The sequence below is a fragment of the Typopeltis vanoorti genome, chromosome 18, assembly GCF_054136105.1.
Source record: "Typopeltis vanoorti isolate ZY-2024b chromosome 18, IOZ_Tvanoo_1.0, whole genome shotgun sequence".
NCBI classification, from domain to species: Eukaryota; Metazoa; Arthropoda; class Arachnida; order Uropygi; family Thelyphonidae; genus Typopeltis; species Typopeltis vanoorti.
The window spans coordinates 28985657-29007113 of NC_143566.1; the positions used below are offsets into that span (position 1 = coordinate 28985657).

At 36.0% G+C, this 21457-nt stretch overlaps 1 protein-coding gene across 1 annotated transcript in view; it reads left to right on the forward strand.

Annotated features, from left to right (window-relative positions):
• The window catches only part of LOC150096575 (gamma-soluble NSF attachment protein-like), a 130381-nt gene that overhangs the window by 25129 nt on the left and 83795 nt on the right, over window positions 1-21457 (forward strand). Inside the window, exon 2 of the mRNA XM_090407841.1 lies at window positions 6411-6478. Coding sequence (XP_090263967.1) covers window positions 6411-6478 — 68 coding nt within the window. The remainder of the gene's footprint in view (window positions 1-6410; window positions 6479-21457) is intronic.

A 21457-nucleotide genomic window follows, 5' to 3' on the forward strand; every position in this document is an offset into this window, starting at 1 on the left:
AGCTTGCAGGATGAGTTAAATAGGCTGTCGGTATGGGCAAAGGATTATGGGGGTTAGTTTAATGAGCAGAAATGTAAAGCTATGCATTTTGGGATAAATAGATTATAAGCTGTATACCATATTGACGGGAAAAATACTCCAGGAAATAGATGAAGCTAGAGATTTAGGCATATACATTATGCAAATTATGGAAACAACTATCATGTTAGAGTAAAACTTTAATATAAACCAAAATAAACACTCGATTTTTCAACCTTCACATTAAGGTCATCAGCTGGAGTATACACATATATACAAAGAAACAGGTTGCACTACAATCTACATGGCATGCTAAGGTTACTGACCAACCATTACAACTATTGGCCTCACCTCTGGTGGGAAAAAAAACTTACTACATTAAAGTACATTAAAGGGTTATCAGAAAAAATTAATAGAATCCTATACCGTTACAATCTTAATGCCACTTTTAAACCACCTTTAAAATTTTTTAATTTAAAAAAATTAAACTTTCAACTCTTCTAAGGATCTTCTCCCCCATTGGCACATCCTGCAGTTTATTGCATCTATTGCAGCATATCAGAACATATTGGAAACTAAGCTTAAGACCCCAAGTGAAAAACAAACTATAAATACAAGGGCAGTATGACTTACTACAGTGCTGAAAAAAGCAGTAGAGGAAGTAATTCCTGAAAGAGAAAAGATCAACAAGAAATGGATAACTCAGGAAACCCTAAAATTGGTACAAGAGAAAAGAGAACTGAAACTTAAAAGAGATAATTCAGAGGCAGCAGATGAGTTATACCGTCAAAAATGCAATGAAGTACGGAAAGCAGCAAGATCTGATAAAGCCAAATGGTTTGAGGACCAGTGCAAAGACATTGAACAGTACTATGGAGAACACAAAACTAGAGAGGTCTACAAACTTATAAGAAACGTCAATAGGAAGTGGCAAACAAGATCAGTAACAGTCAAAGATGAAGATGGTAAAGTATTGATGGACAAGACAGAAATCATACACAGATGGACAAGATATTGCAGCAAACTATATAAAAATCAACTAAATACTATTGAAACAGAAGTAATCAAAGAACTAAAAGCAATCTCTCCACCAGCAGAGATCTTTGAAAATGACATTTTGGAAGAGGAGGTGAATAAGGCTATAAAACATCTCAAGAACAACAAGAGTCCTGGAGATGACAACATAATAGGCGAGCTCTAAAATATGGGGGAGAATCAGTTGTAAAAGAAATGCATAAGCTGTGTAATGAAATATGGAGATCAGAGTATGCCCCCGAAGAGTGGAAAAAAATCGGTCTTGGTTGTTCTTCATAAGAAAGGCAGTGCTTTAGAATGCACCAATTACAGAACTGTTGCATTAATGAGTCATCTTGGCAAAGTGCTGATGAAAATACTAATAGAATGCCTGAAGGGTCATATGGAGGCACATCTTCCTGATGAGCAAGCCGGATTTCGAAAAGATCGAAGTACAGTGCAACAAATACTCACACTAAAACTAATAGCAGAGAAAGCTTGAAGAAAGAACGAAAAGATATACTGCTGTTTCGTGGACTTCCAAAAAGCATTTGATAATATTGACCAAAATATAACATGGGCTGTCTTGGAATCCTATGGTGTGGACAATAAATTGATCCACCTGCTGAAAGATATAAACAGCCAAGCACAAGCAAAAATCAGGATAGCAGGTGCGACTGGAGGTTGGCTTGCCACTAGTAAAGGAACAAGACAAGGGGACCTAATATCACCAATCATCTTCATCACACATCTGGGAAGAATACTAGATAAGATTAAAGAAGGTGGAGGCATTTCAATAAATAGCATGAGAATAAACTACCTCTGCTTTGCAGATGACATCATCCTGATTGAAGAAGACGCAGCAAGGCTGGAACAGATGTTACAAACACTATACACAAAAGGAAAAAGATATGGACTAAATGTCAACTTTGAAAAAACTAAAACTGATATTTGGACAACAAGAGTTACTGAACAGAGTCACGATAGACAGATTTCAACTGGATAATGTGGAACACTTCACATATTTTGGATGCCACATGATGCATGACTTGGACCCCAATAAAGAGATAAAAATTAGAATAGCCAGAGCAACGACTATTTTAAAAGACATGGACAAAATATGGAAGAGCTGAGCTATAAAGATGCAAACTAAACTGCACATTGTAGAAACCTGTATCTTCAGCAGCATGCTCTATGGATGTGAGGCCTGGGTACTCCTGAGAGAATCTGAAAGGAGGATATTAGCATTTGAGAGGAAGTTCTATAGAAAGATCTTGAGAATAAGCTGGATCCAAAAAGTGAAATGAGGAAATCTACAGATTTCCTCATTTCAAGAATTTAAAGAAGCCTGTGAAATTTTATTACCACCCCAACTTAACGATAATGGTGGAATAAAAATCCCAAGAATTTGGATGGCACACATTCTGCCCACTTAGTTTCCAGCAAACCCTGACTTTAGGACTTTAAGCAGTTTTTCAGCTTTTATTGGCCACTATTATTATTATTATTCCTGACACCTCCAAGGAGTCCGAAGACTCATCGCGGGAGGACACCTACAACTGTCTCAACCACTACACCGAACCTCTACTAGGAATTATCTCCATCAACGCCATCTACTGCCCGACACCACCACCACCACCACAAGTAGTATTTTTGTCAGTAAATTAGGTGTTCTGAAAGATATAAACAGCCAAACGCAAGCAAAAATCAGGATAGCAGGTGCGACTGGAGGTTGGCTTATGCTAGTCCCTATCCATACCAGTTGGCTGTAATTTATATGTATACTTATATAAGTAATAATTTTTTTATTATTATTATTTATTAATTTTTTCCTTTTTGTAAACATGTTGCTCCCCAGCTTAATTTAATTTTGTAACGTAATGGATAATAATACTAATAGGACTCTTGCTTTGATGTAAGTTCTTTTTTCCACCAGAGGTCATGCCAATAGTTTTAACAGTTGGTCAGTAACTTGAGCATGCCATGTAGATTGTAGTGCAGCTTGTATATACAGTAGTATCTTGCTAATCTGAACCGCTTTAGTCCGAACCCTCCAGTAATCCGAACTGCGGTTTGAAAGAAAAAAAAAGTTTTATTTATTACGTATTATTATTTTGTGTGCTATTAATTTTACTTAATAATTATTATTTTAACTATTATTATTTATTTTATTATTATTACAGTACAGTATATATATTTTTTAATACCCCTTGATTGTATGGTTACACTGTAGGCCTATTTTGATTTATTGTGTGTTCACGTTTGCTTTTTTATACTATACAGTACGTACTATATTGTTGGCATGAATCACCGCTGTCAGGCGTCATGGAAAAAACTGTGGCCCTCTAGAATTTACGAAGATAACTAGAGTGATACACAGAAAGCAGATATTCAAAACGGGCATAATTTGGTTAAAAATATAAATCCAGATGTTGAAATTTCACAAACAGATTGTACGGAATGGATTACAGGCAGAACCGAAAGTGAATTCGAAATTAAATCAGATGCTTAAATTATAAATATGATGCTACAGAATGAATTAGCAGACGATGATGACGATAAAGAACTCTAAGAAAAAGTAAAACACGAAGAAGCAGCTGACAGTTTTAATGTGTGTATAGAACGGGCTAAGCAGAATGATACGCCATTCCACAAAATTTTATTGCTAATGCAGCTCTGAGAAGAAGCATTCGAAAAAAGTTTAGCTTCCAAGAAGCAAAAGAAATTAAAAAAAAAAACTTTTTTGTGTTATTTTGTGGAAATTTTTTTTGTGTGTTGTGTAGTACAAGAAAGTGATATTTTTTATGCAAATTAAGTTATGTACTGAACTATGCAATTTTATTAAATCAGAATCCTCAACAATACAGGTAAATACAAACTAAATATTTTATTAAAATAAACTTGCGTACTGTATTATTTTTTTAAGTTTTATATTACAGTACAGTAGCATTTTTTCTATCAGTTAATTCATTTATTTAGAATTAAATTGATGTACCATTAGAATCTGATTATTTTTGTCTTAAACGCTAGTTATTGTTGCCTCTTGGGGAGAAAATTCGCTAATCTGAACGAGCACAGATTTTATTAGTTCGGATTAGCGAGATACCACTGTATTTGTATACTCCATATGTGATGACCTTAATGTGAAGGTCGAAACATCGAGTGTTTATTTTGGTTTATATTAAAGTTTTACTCTAGCATGGTGGTTGTTTCCATAATTTGCATAATGGATTCTGATCACCATGTAAGCATGAAGGAAAGGATTAGAAACATGTCCTTTAAGCATTATCTCTATCACCATGCCTAAATCTCCAGCTTCATCTATTTCCTTGAGTATTTTTCCACATGTCATAATATATGTGATATGTTGCTAAGATAGCCCATAAGATTACTTGTTTATTGAAGAATACATTAACAAGCAGAGATAAGGAAGTTATTATTTCTCTTTTTTCCTTGATATGACCACATCTGATCTAGTCTAGTGGAGAAGATTCAGAGATGAGCGACCAAAATGATGAGTGGTCTGTGGAATGTTCCCTATTAGGATAGATTGAGGGTGTGTGGATTGCAGAAGTTGATTGATAGGAGTAAAAGAGGGAATATGATAGAAACATTTTAAGTTGCTTAAAGAGTTTTATAGGATCAATGAAGAGTAAATGTTTCAGCACTTACCTAGAGGGGCCAGAACAAAGTGTTATCTGTGAAAGTTGAATAAAGGTGTGGTTAGTAGGGGTGTGAGGACTAGGTTTTTTTGCTTGAAGAGTTGTGAATGAGTGGAATGGGTTGCCAGAATCAGCTCTAAGTGCTTTGTCTGTTAATGGGTTCAAGAAGAGGTATGATAGATTGTGTGGATAATTTGGGTCCCCCTCTTAGTACTCCATGAAGGTACCCGTACAATAATAATAATAACTTTAAATGCATGCAGGTCACAGAAATAGATAACTTACTAAGTGATCATCACCCAATTGGCGGAGATAGTGCAGCAATGCAAAACCATGTAAAGAGGGATAAGAGGATAGAGGAACTGAAGGTGTTTAGGATATTAAGTGCATTCATTGTGAATACAACTGGAATTGTGGGATATTAGCCTTTGTGTTTTACAAGAAAGTTGAACAGAAATGACAGTGTCCCTAACCAAACTGTTTAAGTCAAATGAAGGAGGCCCTGGGATAGATGTAGCAAATAATTTACCAATCTCTATCTCAAGTGTGGTGTAGTTAAGATATTGGAAAACTTGGTTGAGAAATGGATGGGTAAGAATTATCCATCAAGAACATCCTTTGGGATAGGTTTGACATAATAATTCACTTGCATTCTCTAATAAAGTATTAGCTGAATTGGATAAAGGATAATGGTTACACCATGAGGTGAACTTTTCAGGTAAGCATTTGATCACTTGGTGGAATTCTAATGAAGGAGAAGGCAGCTAACCCAGTGCTGTGACACTGGACTTTGTTTGACTGCAGCTTTTAATTTGTAGGCCAATAACATAATAATAATGTTATTATTATTACAACAACCTCCATGTAATAAGTAGATTCATGTGTCACTTAACTAGCAATATATTTATGTTGAACCTTAAACTCCTTAATGCACTAGCATTCACAGTGCATCTCGCTCATCATACAAAAAATCTGCTCATCACACCCGTGTACACACTGCACCTTGAAACAACTTTTAGTGATGACTTCTTGTTCTTCTCACTTTCCACTCTCTTTGTAATCTCCTTTGTATTAATCTAATAAAATCCCAGCACTAACTTCATCTCTATTATATCACCCGTTTCCTGTCTATCCACCAAACTTTGCAATTTACATTCCTCAAATCTCATTTTCTTCCCATAACCAAATTTCCAGATTTCTGATTGCTTTGGTCACTCATTTTTTGACATTCTCCAATGATTTCACATTACTTACTCCTTAGCATATTAGTAATACAACGTGCAATTTGAGAGCTGGGGTGATTTGACTGTAGACTGACGTTTAGAGGTCACATTGTAGTCTTTACGGCAATTTGAGTGTGCCAGCTGAACTTCAGTCTGCTGTCAGTTATTATCCCAGATTTCAAATCTACACTGGTGTCCATAAATTAAGGAGCAAAGAGAATAATCATAACTAACTCAAGCTGTATGATGAATTTTTATGAAATTCAGTAAAAAGCAGCATGATATGAGATGTGAAACATTCAAAAAAATTGCAAATAGTTTAATTCGGTAACAATTGGGTGCATGAAGACAATGGTCGATACAAGAGGTCAAAATAAGATTGTCTACATGACTTAATTCTTGATCTTTTTTTTTATTTAATAAGATTTCATTATTAGGTGGAACTTTTTTCATATTATATATGTGAATTTTTTATTTTATTTATTTTTTTTAGCTTGAAGACATCACTTCTCAAATGGAAGCCAGATTTTGATGGTGCAGCCACTGAGTATTCAAAAGCAGGTATTTGCCATTTTCAGTATTCATTATTATTATACAATTTCTCCATGGAGTTAGAGGAGAATCACACTAACCATTATTCACAGAATATCATATCTCTTCTTAAACTCATTCATTGTTAGGGCACTCTCAACTACCTTCTGCAATCCATTCCAGTCATTCATCATTCTCCAAGCAAAAAATATAACCTCCATACCCTTACTTAAACCATGCTGTCATAGCTTCCAGCAGTGACCCTTCACTCCCAGTTATCTCTCTGCTCACCATATATTGCAAAACTGTTATTAATCTTTTAGATCCCCTTTAGTAACTTGTTTCTATTATGCTATTTCTTTTCTGCCTTTCAGCTAGACTTTGCAACCTTTGCACCTTCAATCCTATCATAATAGGGAGGAACTGGAATAGTCTGGAATGTTCCTCCCTATCATATAGGGAGGAACATTCCAGAAACTATATCTATAAACCCAGGTGACCAAATTGGTCCATCAGCAGTCAAAATATGGCCATATATCATAGCTTTATAAAGAGGGATAATAACCTCTCCATGTCTACTTGTCAATGTGTTCCTCAACATCTAAATAATCCTTTGAGCTGTTTTGCTACCTTTTGCAGTATTCCCTCAAAACTACTCCTTGTCCACATTACCTCTCACATCCCTAACCTTGTCAATTTCCTGCAGTTCAGTATAGTATGTAATCTTTTTATCTTGAAGTGCATAAGTTATATTTTTCAACATTAAATTGATAACATTATCCTTTTCCCACACTGCCGATTTATTAAAATCATCCTGCAGGATGTCTGCTTCATCTTCATCAACTGTTATTGTCCTCAGTTTTTCATCATCAGTAGACAGCTGAATATCTCCTCCTTCCCTTAAATTATTCCTTCTATTATTAATATACAAATTGAACAGTAGTGGCCCTAGTATGGGGCCCTGAAGCACTTTAGTAGTCACTTATTCTTCTAGATTCTACTCCATATGCTGTTCTCCAGTGTCTGTTTGTCATCTGCTCTCCCCTACCCACACATCTGTGCCCAGCTTCAAATCAATTCCCATTTGCTCCAACTTATGCAATAGTTTTCTGTGCAATATTCTGTCAAATGCCTTTGCAGAGTTCAATTTATTACCTTATTTGGAGTCCATTGTTTTGCTGTGTCTTCATATCTATTATACAACATTTTCATGAAAGAATATTAGTATTTTAAATGCCTGTATTTTTCCATCCATACTAATAGTTTTCTTAAACTAAAATAGTTGTTCATCCCCTTGGCATTGAATATTTGGATCACTAGAGATCTCTCCAAAATGATTGTGTAGTATAAACTTAATATGCATACGAATATTAATCCTGTTTTTCTTTTTAGACAGAACAGTATTTTTTTTTTATACTATGCTGTTTAATTTGAGGAATGTACTGACATTATTTTCCAGTTACATTGGGACAACTCTCCATTCTCCCATATTTTGAAGCATTATGTACTGTACTTTTCTCAAATAGGGGTTAGATAGAAAAAGATGTTTTTCCTTAGCCACCTTTTAGTCTCAGCATTACATTCTTCAATTTATTTCTTTGGAGTTATATGAGAATTGAAGTGTATACATGTTAAGTGACTCAAAAGCTAAAAACAAAACTAGAGAAGATGTTGCTAAAGTTACAAAAGCTTTCCTGCAAATCGTTATTGATGTGACTTAATTATAATTTAAAAACTCAACCTGACAATATCTCTTTGGCCTGAATCTAGCTTGTTCTTCTCCAAGTTTCCCTTCCACAATTTTTCTCAGCCTCTTTTAAAAAATGCATGCATGCATGCATAAATCTTACCTGGAATACTTAATAGAAATATTTCTCTGTAATTCTGAATTGTTCTTTTTCTCTTTTTCACCCTCTGACTAGGCCTTCTGAATTATGGTGTGTAGTCACTAAAACTTTATTATTATTATTGCATCTTTCATGGAGTCGGCTGACTCATTATAGGAGGTTCATTCAACTGACAACATATTTATCATACCAAATCTTAAAAATCCTTAACATTTCTTGCATTAACAACATGTTCTGATAATCACGAGTTCCATTCACTGACAATTCCTTATGTAAAAAAATTTATTCCTCACATCTCTTTTCACCATGCTCCAGGGATGGTGTAAACGAATGCTGCGCCATTGTAATCATATGTTATTATTTATTTATTACTTGTAATGTATTTTGCTCTATACTTTCTATATTATCTATATCTTTATATGCTGTTATTCTAATTTAGCTGTGCGCGCTTTCTCTCTCTGAATCTTTCTTGCTTATATTATTACATACTATGTTTATCTACCCTTCGCACTACAAGTCTTATGCTTAAAATACTAGAAAATTTATTTAATTTAGACTGCGCCACTTATATCATTTAATTAGCATAAAACTCAATAATAGATTTCTCTGTCTCTTTCTCTAACACAATTTCCTTCAGTAAAACTTTACACAAACAGTCGTGGTCTATACTTTTACGTAACTTTACGCTTCAGCTATCTCACTTAATTTCCCACTCACAAGTCCGATTTATTTAGAAACAGTGTACTTGTAAATAAACAAACAGGCAGCACTCTTTTAACAAAAAAATCAAAACACATTTTTATTTACATTACTATGAAATATACATGAATTAAACAATAGGGAGATTGCTTTCTCTATCCATCTATAAAATCTTTAGCATAAATTAGAACTTTTTTACTTTAACACTAACTTCTTTAACTCACAATCTTATGTACTCTCCGCTTACAAATTCAACTTATTAAAATTCTAGTTTACTTGCAAAGAGGTTAGCTAACTCTCTGTTAAGTTATCTTTAATGATAACTTAATAGAGAGTTAAGTTATCATTTTATATCAACTTCCAATATGCCAATCGATTCTCTTAATGACAATTCTTACTACTATTGAATAATCTCTTAAAAGTCTATCTGCAACCTACTATGAGAGGGAAAATACAAAATGTTTTAACTTACAAAAGACTCTGCATCGCACATTCAGTCAAAAGTCTTTCACTACAGTCATATGGCATTTCTTTCAACTTAGATCTTGAGCTTCCTTCAGAAAATTTGGCTTCAGTGGTGTCTCTTCGGAAAATAGTGGACGGTAAACAGCGACCTTTGGTACTCATACTGCTCTGGCAAAATGTTGTTCTCCCACAGCGAAAAGAAAAAACTTCAGAGCAAAACTGCTTTGGGTAATTTGCATCGCCTTTTCTCCTCTGCTTTGGCTCACCGAAAATGCCTGGACGACTGCCATCTCAAGTAGCTTGAACTCCTGCCCAGGGGTGGCTCGTGCATGGGCACTGTGGAACTGCAGCACCCCCAATTTTTCTTGATATATAAATATATTTATTAATTTATTTATATTTGCTTGTAATATTTAATTTTATCATCAACAATCCTATGCACTTCTCTTATTTTGTATAAAAAATAATAAAAATCCATCTTGTAGCACTTAGGAGGGCGAAGGACGCTAGCAGCACTGTGTTTACCACAGTGTCATATTGCTACGCGCGCAAGCATATGCACGTTATAGTGAGATGCAAGCTATTAGCATAATGCAGCACTGTCCGCCGCGCATTCCACTATTGTTTATATGCTGCTTGCACCAATAGTAGAGTGTTCATAGTGCTTATCGTGTTTACTCCATCTTTTTAAATATTTAGACATTACAATTAAAGAGATAATATTTGTTATAATAATTTTTAAGTAATTTTGAATTATACTAAACTGTATAATTTTATCGAAAATAAACAATATTTTTTCATGTTTATTATTTTTTTAAATTTTTTTCATAATTTTGATATTTTATCCCAACACGTATTCACTATACTTACAGTGTCTATGTATGTTTCAAAAGTTGCAGCACCCCCACGATTTCAAGCCGCCACTGCTCCTGCCTCTAAGAAACTGTAATTGTCGCCAACTGTCAACCATGATCCCTCTCTGGCCTGGACTTTCCCTCTTGCCTTCTACTCTTCTTATAATCCCCTCTGAATTAATCTGATAAACCCTCTCACCAACTTAAATGTTTCTATCAAGTCACCTCTTTTTCTCCTTTCTACCAAACTCTGCAATCCACATTTCTTCAACCACTTTCCATAGTCAGCATTCTAAAGTCCTGATATTGTCTTAGTCACTCAGCTCTGAACCCTCTCCAATGTTTCCACATCACATTGAAAACCAGGTGACCAAATTTGAACACAATAGTCCATGTGTGGTCTGACCTGTGCTTTATACAGTGGCACAACCACTTCCTTATCCCTACATGTTAGAACACTTCTTATAGCAGCATTACTATGTGCAGTCTTTGCAACACTTGCAATATGCTCTCTAAACTTCAGTCTCCTGTCAATCATCACTTCCAGATCTCAAATTTCATTCACTTCCTGCAGCATAGCACTGTCAATATAGTATAGAGCCTTATATTTCTGTACTTCAAAATGCAACACCTTGCACTTATTAATATTAAAACTACAACTCCACTCATTTGTCCAAGTCAAAAGTCTATTCAAATCTTCCTGAAGGGAATTTACATCAGCTATGCAACTTATAATTTCTCTAATTTATACCTTCATATTAGAGCATATATCTATGCTCTGATATGAACATATGCAATTTACAGACAAAAAATACTAGTTGTGGTGGTGGTGGAGGTGGACGGTAGATGGCATTGATGAAGATGATTCGTAGTAGAGGTTCGGTGTAGTGGTTGAGACAGTTGTAGGTGTCCTCCTGCGATGAGTCTTTGGACTCCTTGGAGGTATCAGGAATAATAATAATAATAATCTACTCTATAATATAAAATGATAAGCTTTTTTGTAACGTTTTTTGTCAAGTTATTTGAAACATTTTGAAACTCAGGGCTACCCTGAGTGTCGAGTCATCAGAATTCAAGGAGAAGGCCTACCAGTCTGGAACTCAGGGGGGTTGGGCGCCGTGGCGTGTGTGTGTGGGGATGGAACCCCCCCTTTCGAGTGATCTGAATTCAAGGAGAACCGGCCTACCAGTCCAGGACTCGGGGGGGGTGCCGTATGCGCCAGGGGTGGAACCCCCATTTCGATTAATCAGAATTCAAGGAGAACTGGCCTACCAGTCTGGAACTCGGGGGGGGGGGTGCTGTAGGCGCCAAGGGCGGACACCCTCTTTCGACTTTTCAAAATTCGAGTCATCAGAATTCAAGGAGTAGGCACCAGGGAAACCCCACCCCTTTCGAGTCGTTAAAATTTGAGTCATCAGAATTCAAGGAGAACCAGCCTACCATTCCGGGACTCGTGGGGGGGGGGATGCCACATGCGCCAAGGGTGGAAACTCTTTCGAGTTTTCAAAATTCGAGTCATCAGAATTCAAGGAGAACCGGCCTACCAGTCTGGAACTCGGGGGATTGGGCTGCAGGGGGTGGACCCCCCTTTCGAGTTTTCAAAATTCAAGTCATCAGAATTCAAGGAGAACTGGGCTACCCATCCGCAACTTGGGGGGGGGGGTGGCCACCATAGGCGTTGGGGTTGAACACCCTAGTATATATATATATATATATATATATAGTCAGATATCATCTACTATGCATTTCAGGCTTTTGATGGCTTTTTCTACCCCATGTATTGGTATGTACTCCTGATTGTATTGTTCTTGAGTGTTTTTTGTCACAATGTTGTTACTGCTTATTTCATTTAGCAATCTTTCAAAATAATTACCCCAGGCATCTAGAACATCTTTATCTTCAGCTTTTATGACTTTTGTGATCACTGATTCCTTTTATATACTCTTTCAATAGCTTTGAGAATATTTTGTTACCTTCCTGATATTTCTATTTTGTTCTTACCAAAGTCTTCTCATGACTTGTTTGTCTAGTCTTGCATATCTCTTCACTTACATTTTTCTTTGTATTCTCTCAGCTGACTTTCTGGCCAGAACTTTCAGTATGTTTTTTTCTTTCCCTTCATTTCCTCTCTAACTTCCTGAGTCCACTATGAAATTCTGATTTTTCTATCCTTGCACAAAATTTCACTGCATGGCTGTCTAGCTGTCATTTAATGTTTTCTTGAGGATCTACCATTGAATCTCCAAGGTTTGGTTCTTTCCACGTTTTTATTTTTTCTTGTATAATATTTGTGTATTTGAGTCTATAGTTTACCTCTGAAAGCAACGTTAATTCTTTTTAAAACTTTCTTACACACTTTTATTTTCAGTATGATATTCAATTTTATTCTTTTAAAAGCTAAATATAATCACTTTTTCAGGTCCTTTATATACCTTTTATCTGAACCACTGTGATGATGATATTGCTATCAACAATAACAGTCATTGAGATTTTATTTATCATGTCTTTCCTTCATGTGAATTTTTGCACATTTTTGTTGGAACTTTGTGTTATTAATAACTAGTCCATGTCCTGAACATGAATTCAGCAGGTGCTTATGACTATTATTAGCTTTACTCTTTCATTCAATTTTTCCGAAGCATTTCTATTTGTCTAGTAATCATTTCAACTCTGCTGTACAGATCTCCAGCAATGACCAACTTTTTTTGTGTCAGCTGTTATTTGCCCACGTTACTCCACGTTATTGCCTGACGATCAAGAATATTTCTCATATTTAGTGTTGAATACTATAGCTTCCCTTTACTTTCCCTGAATATTATTGCCTGAATATAACATTATATATCTTGCTTGGAAGAATCTTGTCTGTTTTTGACTTCTTTGCTTCAGTAGCATATGTATCTTCTTATTTTGAGTTCTTCTGTTAGTTCAATGTATTTTAGTTCAATACTTATTATGTTGATGTTTTCAAGCTTGAACTCTGCTGATGTCAAGTTGGAGTTTGTTCCGGTATCTGGCTTCTCATTGTTCTCTCTGGCTACCTGAAAAAAACATACGCACCAAAATAAAATGATTTTATTTTGGTCTAAGCCTTTAAGGATAGAATTTGGTTGGCTAAATCCCAAATTGTCAGCCCATCCTTATTTGTTATATCTGGATAGATACTTTCTAATGGGGGGGGGGGAGGTGCAACACACAAATGTGAGGATAAAACAAATCTCAAATTGCCTGCCCATCCTTATTTGTTATTATCCAGGAAAGATTAGCAAAACAAGTGTTCTCTGCCAGGTTGGCAGCAAAACGACCCAGAGGAAGACCAAGATATAGGTGGATTGATACAGTACAAAGTGTCTTAGACGATAGAAATATAAGATCTAATAACGTTGGAGTCTTGACAAGTAACAGACTGATTTGGAGGAAAATTGTAGATAGGAAGGTAGTAATGATGTAATTTTTTTCATGTAGTACTATCATATCCTGTACACTCCTTGAGGGTACATGGCAGGAATTTGATGATAATGAGATACCGTCTAATGGAGTGCAACACAAAAAGGCTAGGATAAGTTTTGAAGGCTAGCATTAGTTTCAAGAAACTAATGCTAGGAACTTTAGAAACTAAGGCTGGTATTAGTTTCGAAGCCCCTGCTAGTTCCACACATTTCTTAAATGGCTGTGTGGAGGTTTCTTCCCATTTATCCAGATTTGACCCTTAAGTGACCTCTTAGTGACGTCTTGTCATCATTATTCTCCTTCAACTCTTTCATAATGACTAAAGTAAATCATCTACTATATCAGGAACAGTGCTCCTTATGTCTCCTGTGGTGAGAAAGATAGAAGAAGAATCTTTATAGATATTATTATTATTATGGGCTACACCAAGGAGTCCTTAGACTCATCAAGGGAGGCCCTAAACATCATGTCAAGGATTATCCAACATTTGTGCAGTATCTATCATGCTTTGCTTTGAGCTCATTCACAGTCATGGCAAACACGACAAACTCTAGCAACCTATTCCACTCATTCACTACTCTCCAAGCAAATAAACTAGTTCTAATACCCTTGCTAACCACACTCTTACTCAGTTTCCATGGATGGCCCCCTAGTTCTTCCACCAACACACCTGTTCTGAAAAATTTCCTCTGAATTAATCTTGTAAAAACCCTTCAGTAATTTGTATGTCTCAATCATATCACCTCTTTTCCACCTATCAAACAGTTTCTGTAACCCACAAATCTTCAACCTGTTCTCGAGAGTCACTACCATCTTGGTCACTCGCCTCTGAATCCTCTCTACCTCTTCCTCATCACCAATAAACCATAGCATCCAGATCTGCGCACAGTAGTCAAGAAGGGCTCTTATCAAGTCTCAATAAAGAGGAACAATAACCTGCTTGTCTCTGCTCATGAAAGTATTCTTTACTAATCAGTTAATCTGATGAGCTGCTTAGCCACTTTTGCTATGTATCCCATAAATTTTAACTCCCTATCCACTAACATATCATCATCATTATCAAATTCCTGCCATGTACCCTCAAGGGGTGTACAGGATATGACAGTACTACATGAAAAAAATTACATCATTACTAACTTCCTATCTACAATTTTCCTCCAAATCAGTCTGTTACTTGTCAAGACTCCAACATTTTCAGATCTTATATTTCTATCGTCTAAGGCACTTTGTACCATATCAATCCACCTATATCTTGGTCTTCCTCTGGGTCGTTTTCCTGCCAACCTGGCAGAGAACACTTGTTTTGCTAATCTTTCCTCTCCCATTCTATTTAAGTGACCATACCACCTGAGATTAGCTCTGCTAACGCATTCCTGGATGCTGACAATGTCAAGTTCTTTCGTAATATCCTCATTTTTAATATGATATTGCCATTGATGCCATCTGTTCACGCCTCTAATCTTTCTCAGGACTCTCATATCTGCGGTCTCTAGTCTTTGGTCAAGTGTTTTACTTCTGACCCAGCTCTCAGATCCATAAGTTAAAACTGGTTTGAACACTATCTTATATACAGCTAATTTAGTGTTCCAACTAATTTCTTTCTTATTCCGTATGAATTTATTCAATTGACTTCCCACAATACCAGCTTTGCTGATTCTGTTGTCTATTTCTATATTTAATTTACCATCTACACTAAAAATCATGCCTAAGTAGCTGAAATGTTTTACTTGTTCCACAGGTTCTCCATTCACAACACAGTTGACATTTTCAATGATTCTGCCTATTTTCATTGTCTTTGTCTTTTTATTGCTGACCTTCATACCATATCTATTACAACAGCTATTCAATTTAGTCAGAGAATCTTGCAGACTTGTAGCGGATTTATTTAGAAGTATAACATCATCCGCATAAAGCAAAAAGCTGACATTAACATCTCCAATTTTGATATCAGGTTTAATACCACATTCCTTCATAATGTGATCCATATAGATAATGAATGACAGAGGGGATAATGTACATCCTTGTCTCACACCAGATTTAACATTAAACCATCTTCCTGTACTTCCTTCAATTCTAACTGCTGACTTACAACTCAAATAAAGACTAAGTATTGCTTGATATAATGCCCCATTGACACCATATAACTGCAGTGTATTGAATAGCTTCTCTCTTGGCATCTTGTCATATGCCTTTTCCAAATCGACAAAACTTAAATACAGATCTTTGTTGTATTCCCATGCTTTCTCGACTATTTGTCGTAAAGTGAAGATCTGATCCTAACAGCCTCTATTTGGCCTGAATCCAGCTTGTTCTTCACCAAGCTTTTCTTCCACAATTCTTCTCAACCGTTTCTCAAGTATACATGCATAGATCTTGCCAGGAACACTCAGTAGGGAAATACCTCTGTAATTCTCACATTCAGTTTTATTTCCCTTTTTATATATGGGTACTATGAGAGCTCTACTCCAATCATCGGGAATTCGTCCCTCTGTCCAGGCTTTCTGAACTATGCAGAGCAGCCACTATAAGACTTTTATACCACCATACTTCAGCATTTCTGGTCGAATATCATCTACTCCTGCTGCCTTTCCACATTTCAAGCCTTTGATGGCTTTTTCTACTTCAAGTATGGATATGTATTCCTGACTGCATGCCTGGTCAGTGTTTTTTATCACTGTGCTGTCATCACTGCTTGTTTCATTTAGCAGTCTTTCAAAGTAATTACTCCATACTTCAAGGATATCTTTTTCTCCTGTTTTCATGTCACCTTTATCATCTCTAACTCCTTTTACAGCACTCTTTCCTCCATTCCTAAGCTTCTTCAACAACCTCCAGAATATTTTGCCACCTTCTTGATATTTATTTTCTATATTCTTGCCAAAGTCCTCCCATGACTTTTGTTTAGCTAGTTTTACACACTGTTTAGTTTTCTTACATTTGTCTCTGTATTCTGTAAGAGTAAAAGCTGACTTATTTGCCAGGAACTTTTGATATGCTTTCTTCTTTTCCTTCACTGCCTCTTTAACTTCCTGTGTCCACCAGGGAGTTCTAATTTTTTTATCCTTGCACACAACCTCACCACATGCCTCTCTGGCAGAATCAATCAATGTTTTCTTCAGAGTTTGCCACTGAATCTCCAATGTTTGATTCCTGTTCTCAAAGTCTTTCATTTTCTTTTCAATAATATTTCTGTATTTTAGTCTACAGTTCACATTTGAGAGCTGCTCAACTTTTATTCGCTTTAAAACTTTCTTACATGTTATTCTTTTCAATATGAAATTCAATTTTATCCTGCTCAAGACTAAATAGTGATCACTTCCAATTTCAAATCCTCTGTACACTCTGGTGTCCTGCACCAGGGAGAAAACATCACTATCAACAATAACATAGTCAGTCAATGAGACTTTTCTTATTCCTAGCCTCTTCTCTCCATGTGAATTTGTGCACATTTTTATGTTGGAACATGGTGTTAGTAATAACCAGTCCATGTCCTGAGCAGAAATCCAACAGATATTTGCCATTATTATTAGCTTTGCTCTTTTCTCCAAATTTTCCCAAAATATTTTTGTATGTCCACTAACAGAAGAAGCCTGAATTGCAAAGAAATGGAGCCAGCTGAGGAATTGGATAAGTACCAGATCGACATAATAGGGGTAACTGAAACAAAAAAGACAAAAACTGGTGAGATCTTTCTGAGCAATAAATAAAATGTTGTTATATTCAGGTAATGACAATCAAGGAAAAGAAGGCGTAGCCGTAGTATTCAACACTAAATATGATCCTAATCTTCTTGAATGGCAGGCAGTCTGAAGTAAAGTGTAGTGGGCAAATATCAGAATGGGGAACTGGACTTTGTGCCTATGGTCCCACAGAAGCTTCTACTAAGGTAAAAGTAAAGGAATTTTTTGAGGCTTTAAAGAAAGCAACTGACACAATGAAAAAGTTTATCCGAGATCTAAATAACAGAGTAGAAAATGATTGTCAGACATACAAAAATATTTTGGGAGAATTTGGAGTAAAGAGCAAAGCTAATAATAATGGCAAATACTTGTTGGGTTTCTGTTCAGGACATGGATTGATTATTACTAACACCATGTTCCAACATAAAAATGTGCACAAATTCACATGGAGAGAAGAGGCAAGGAATAAGAAAAATCTCATTGACTATGTTGTTATTGATAGTGATGTTTTCTCCTTGGTGCAGGACACCAGAGTGTACAGAGGATTTGAAATTGGAAGTGATCACTATTTAGTCTTGAGCAGGATAAAATTGAATTTCATACTGAAAAGAAGAACATGTAAGAAAGTTTTAAAGTGAGTAAAAGTTGAGCAGTTCTTAGATGTGAACTGTAGACTAAAATACACAAACATAATTGGAGAACAAATGAAAGAGTTTGAGAACAGAAACCAAACCTTGGAGATTCAGTGGCAAGCCTTGAAAAAAAACTTGATTGGTTCAGCCAGAGAGGCATGTGGTGAGGTTGTCTGTAAAGATAGAAAAATCAACTCACTGGTGGACACAGGAAGTTAAAGAGGCAGTGAAAGAAAAGAAAAAAGCATATCAAAAGTTCCTGTCAAATAAGTCAGCTTGTGCTCTTAGAGAATACAGAGACAAATGCAAGAATGCGAAACACTGTGTAAAACTAGCTAAACAAAAGTCATGGGAGGACTTTGGTAAGAACATAGAAAATAAATATCAAGAAGGTGGCAAGACATTCTGGAGGTTGTTGAAGAAGCTCAGAAATGGAGGAAAGAGTGCTGTATAAGGAATTAGAGATGATAAAGGTAACATGAAAACAGGAGGTAAAGATATCCTTGAAGTATGGAGTAATTACTTTGAAAAATTGCTTGGTGAAATAAGCAGTGATGACAGCACAGTGGTAAAAAACACTGCCCAGGCATGCATTCAGGAATGCATACCCGTACTTGAAGTAGAGAAAGCCATCAAAAGCCTGAAATGTGGAAAGGCAGAGGAGTAGATGATATTTGACCAGAAATGCTCAAGTATGGAGGTATAAAAGTCTTACAGTGGCTGCACTGCATAGTTCAGAAAGCCAACAGAGGGACGAATTCCCGATGATTGGAGTAGAGCTCTCATAGTACCCATATATAAAAAGGGAAATAAAACTGAATGCGAGAATTACAGAGGTATTTCCCTACTGAGTGTTTCTGGGAAGATCTATGCAAGTATACTTGAGAAACGGTTGAGAAGAATTGTGGAAGAGAAGCTTGGCGAAGAACAAGCTGGATTCAGGCCAAATAGAGGATCTCAGGATCAAATTTTCATTTTACGACAGCTAGTTGAGAAATCATGGGAATATAACAAAGATCTGAATTTAAGTTTTGTATCCCTGCAAAAGGCATATGGCAAGGTGGAGGAGCTATTCGAAATGCTAAGGTTATATATTGTGAATGAGGCATTACATCAAGCAATACTTAGTCTTTATTTGAGATGTAAGTCAGCAGTTAGAATTGAAGGATGTACAGGAAAGTGGTTTAATGTTAAAGCTGTTGTCAGACAAGGATGTACTTTATACCCTCTGCTATTCATGATATATGGATCACATTATGAAGGAAAGTGGTATTAAACCTGATATCAAAATTGGAGATGTTAATGTCAGATCTTTGCTTTATGCGGATGATGTTATACTTCTAAATAAATCCGCTACAAGGCTGCAAGATTCTCTGACTAAATTGAATAGCCGTTGTAATAGATATGGTATGAAGGTCAGCAATAAAGAGACAAAGACAATGAAAATAGGCAGAATCATTGAAAATGTCAACTGTGTTGTGAATGGAGAACCTGTGGAACAAGTGAAACATTTCAGCTAATCTCAGGTGGTATGGTCACTTAAACAGAATGGGAGAGGAAAGATTAGCAAAACACATGTTCTTTGCCAGGTTGGTAGGAAAAAGACCCAGAGGAAGACCAAGATATAGGTGGATTGATTCAGTAAAAAGTGCCTTAGAAGATGGAAATATAAGAACTGATAATGTTGAACTCTTGACAGGTAACAGACTGATTTGGAGGAAAATTGTAGATAGGAAGTTAGTAATGATGTAATTTTTCATGTAGTACTATCATATGCTGTACACCCCTTGAGGGTATATATCAGGAATTTGATGGTGATGATCCACTAACACTCCCAAATCTCTGGCTTCATCAATTTCCTGGAGTACAATTCCACTAATGTGGTATACAGCTAGTAATCTTTTCACTCCAAAATGCATACATAACCTTACACTTTGCCACATTAAACTAACATCCATTCTCTTTTGCCCAGACTGAAAGTCTATTCAAATCATCCTGTAAAATTTTAACGTCATCTGTATTAACTATTTGTCTATGGAACTTTGCATCATCGGTAAACAACAGTTCCTCTCAGATCCTTTCGTATATCGTTAATATACAAATTAAACAGTAGTGGTCCAAGCACAGAATCTGGTGACACACCACTAGTCACAAGTTTTATTTTGGACTACTCCTGAATAAATTACTGCCTGATATTTCTCGCCAACTACTCAATTGTCCACGTGGATAGGCCAAATGGAGGCTGTCAGGATCAGATCTTCACTTTACGACAAATAGTCGAGAAAGCATGGGAATATAACAAAGATCTGTATTTAAGTTTTGTCGATTTGGAAAAGGCATATGACAAGGTGCCAAGAGAGAAGCTATTCAATACGCTACAGTTATATGGTGTCAGTGGGGCATTATATCAAGCAATACTTAGTCTTTATTTGAGTTGTAAGTCAGCAGTTAGAATTGAAGGAAGTACAGGAAGATGGTTTAATGTTAAATCTGGTGTGAGACAAGGATGTACATTAATACCTCTTTTATTTATTATCTATATGGATGACATTATGAAGGAAAGTGGTATTAAACGTGATATCAAAATTGAAGATGTTAATGTCAGTTCTTTGCTTTATGCGGATGATGTTATACTTCTAAATAAATCCGCTACAAGTCTGCAAGATTCTCTGACTAAATTGAGTAACTGTTGTAATAGATATGGTATGAAGGTCAGCAATAAAAAGACAAAGACAATGAAAATAGGCAGAATCATTGATAATGTCAACTGTGTTGTGAATGGAGAACCTGTGGAATAAGTGAAACATTTCAGCTACTTAGGCATGATTTTTAGTGAAGATGGTAAATTAAATATGGAAATAGACAACAGAATCAGCAAAGCTGGTATGGTAGGAAGTCAATTGAATAAATTCATATGGAATAAGAGAGAAATTAGTCGGAACACTAAGTTAGCTGTATACAAGACAGTGTTCAAACCAGTTTTAACTGATGGATCGGAGAGCTGGGTCAGAAGTAAAACACTTGCCCAAAGACTAGAGACTGCAGATATGAGAGTCCTGAGAAAGATTAGAGGCGTGAACAGATGGCATCAATGGCAATATCATATTAAAAATGAGGATATTAGGAAAGAACTTGACATTGTCAACATCCAGGAATGCGTTAGCAGAGCTAATCTCAGGTGGTATGATCACTTAAACAGAATGGGCGAAGAAAGATTAGCAAAACGATCCAGAGGAAGACCAAGATGTAGGTGGATTGATACGGTACAAAGTGCCTTAGATGATAGAAATATAAGATCTAATAATATTGGAGTCTTGACAAGTAACAGACTGATTTGGAGGAAAATTGTAGATAGGAAGTTAGTAATGATGTAACTTTTTTCATG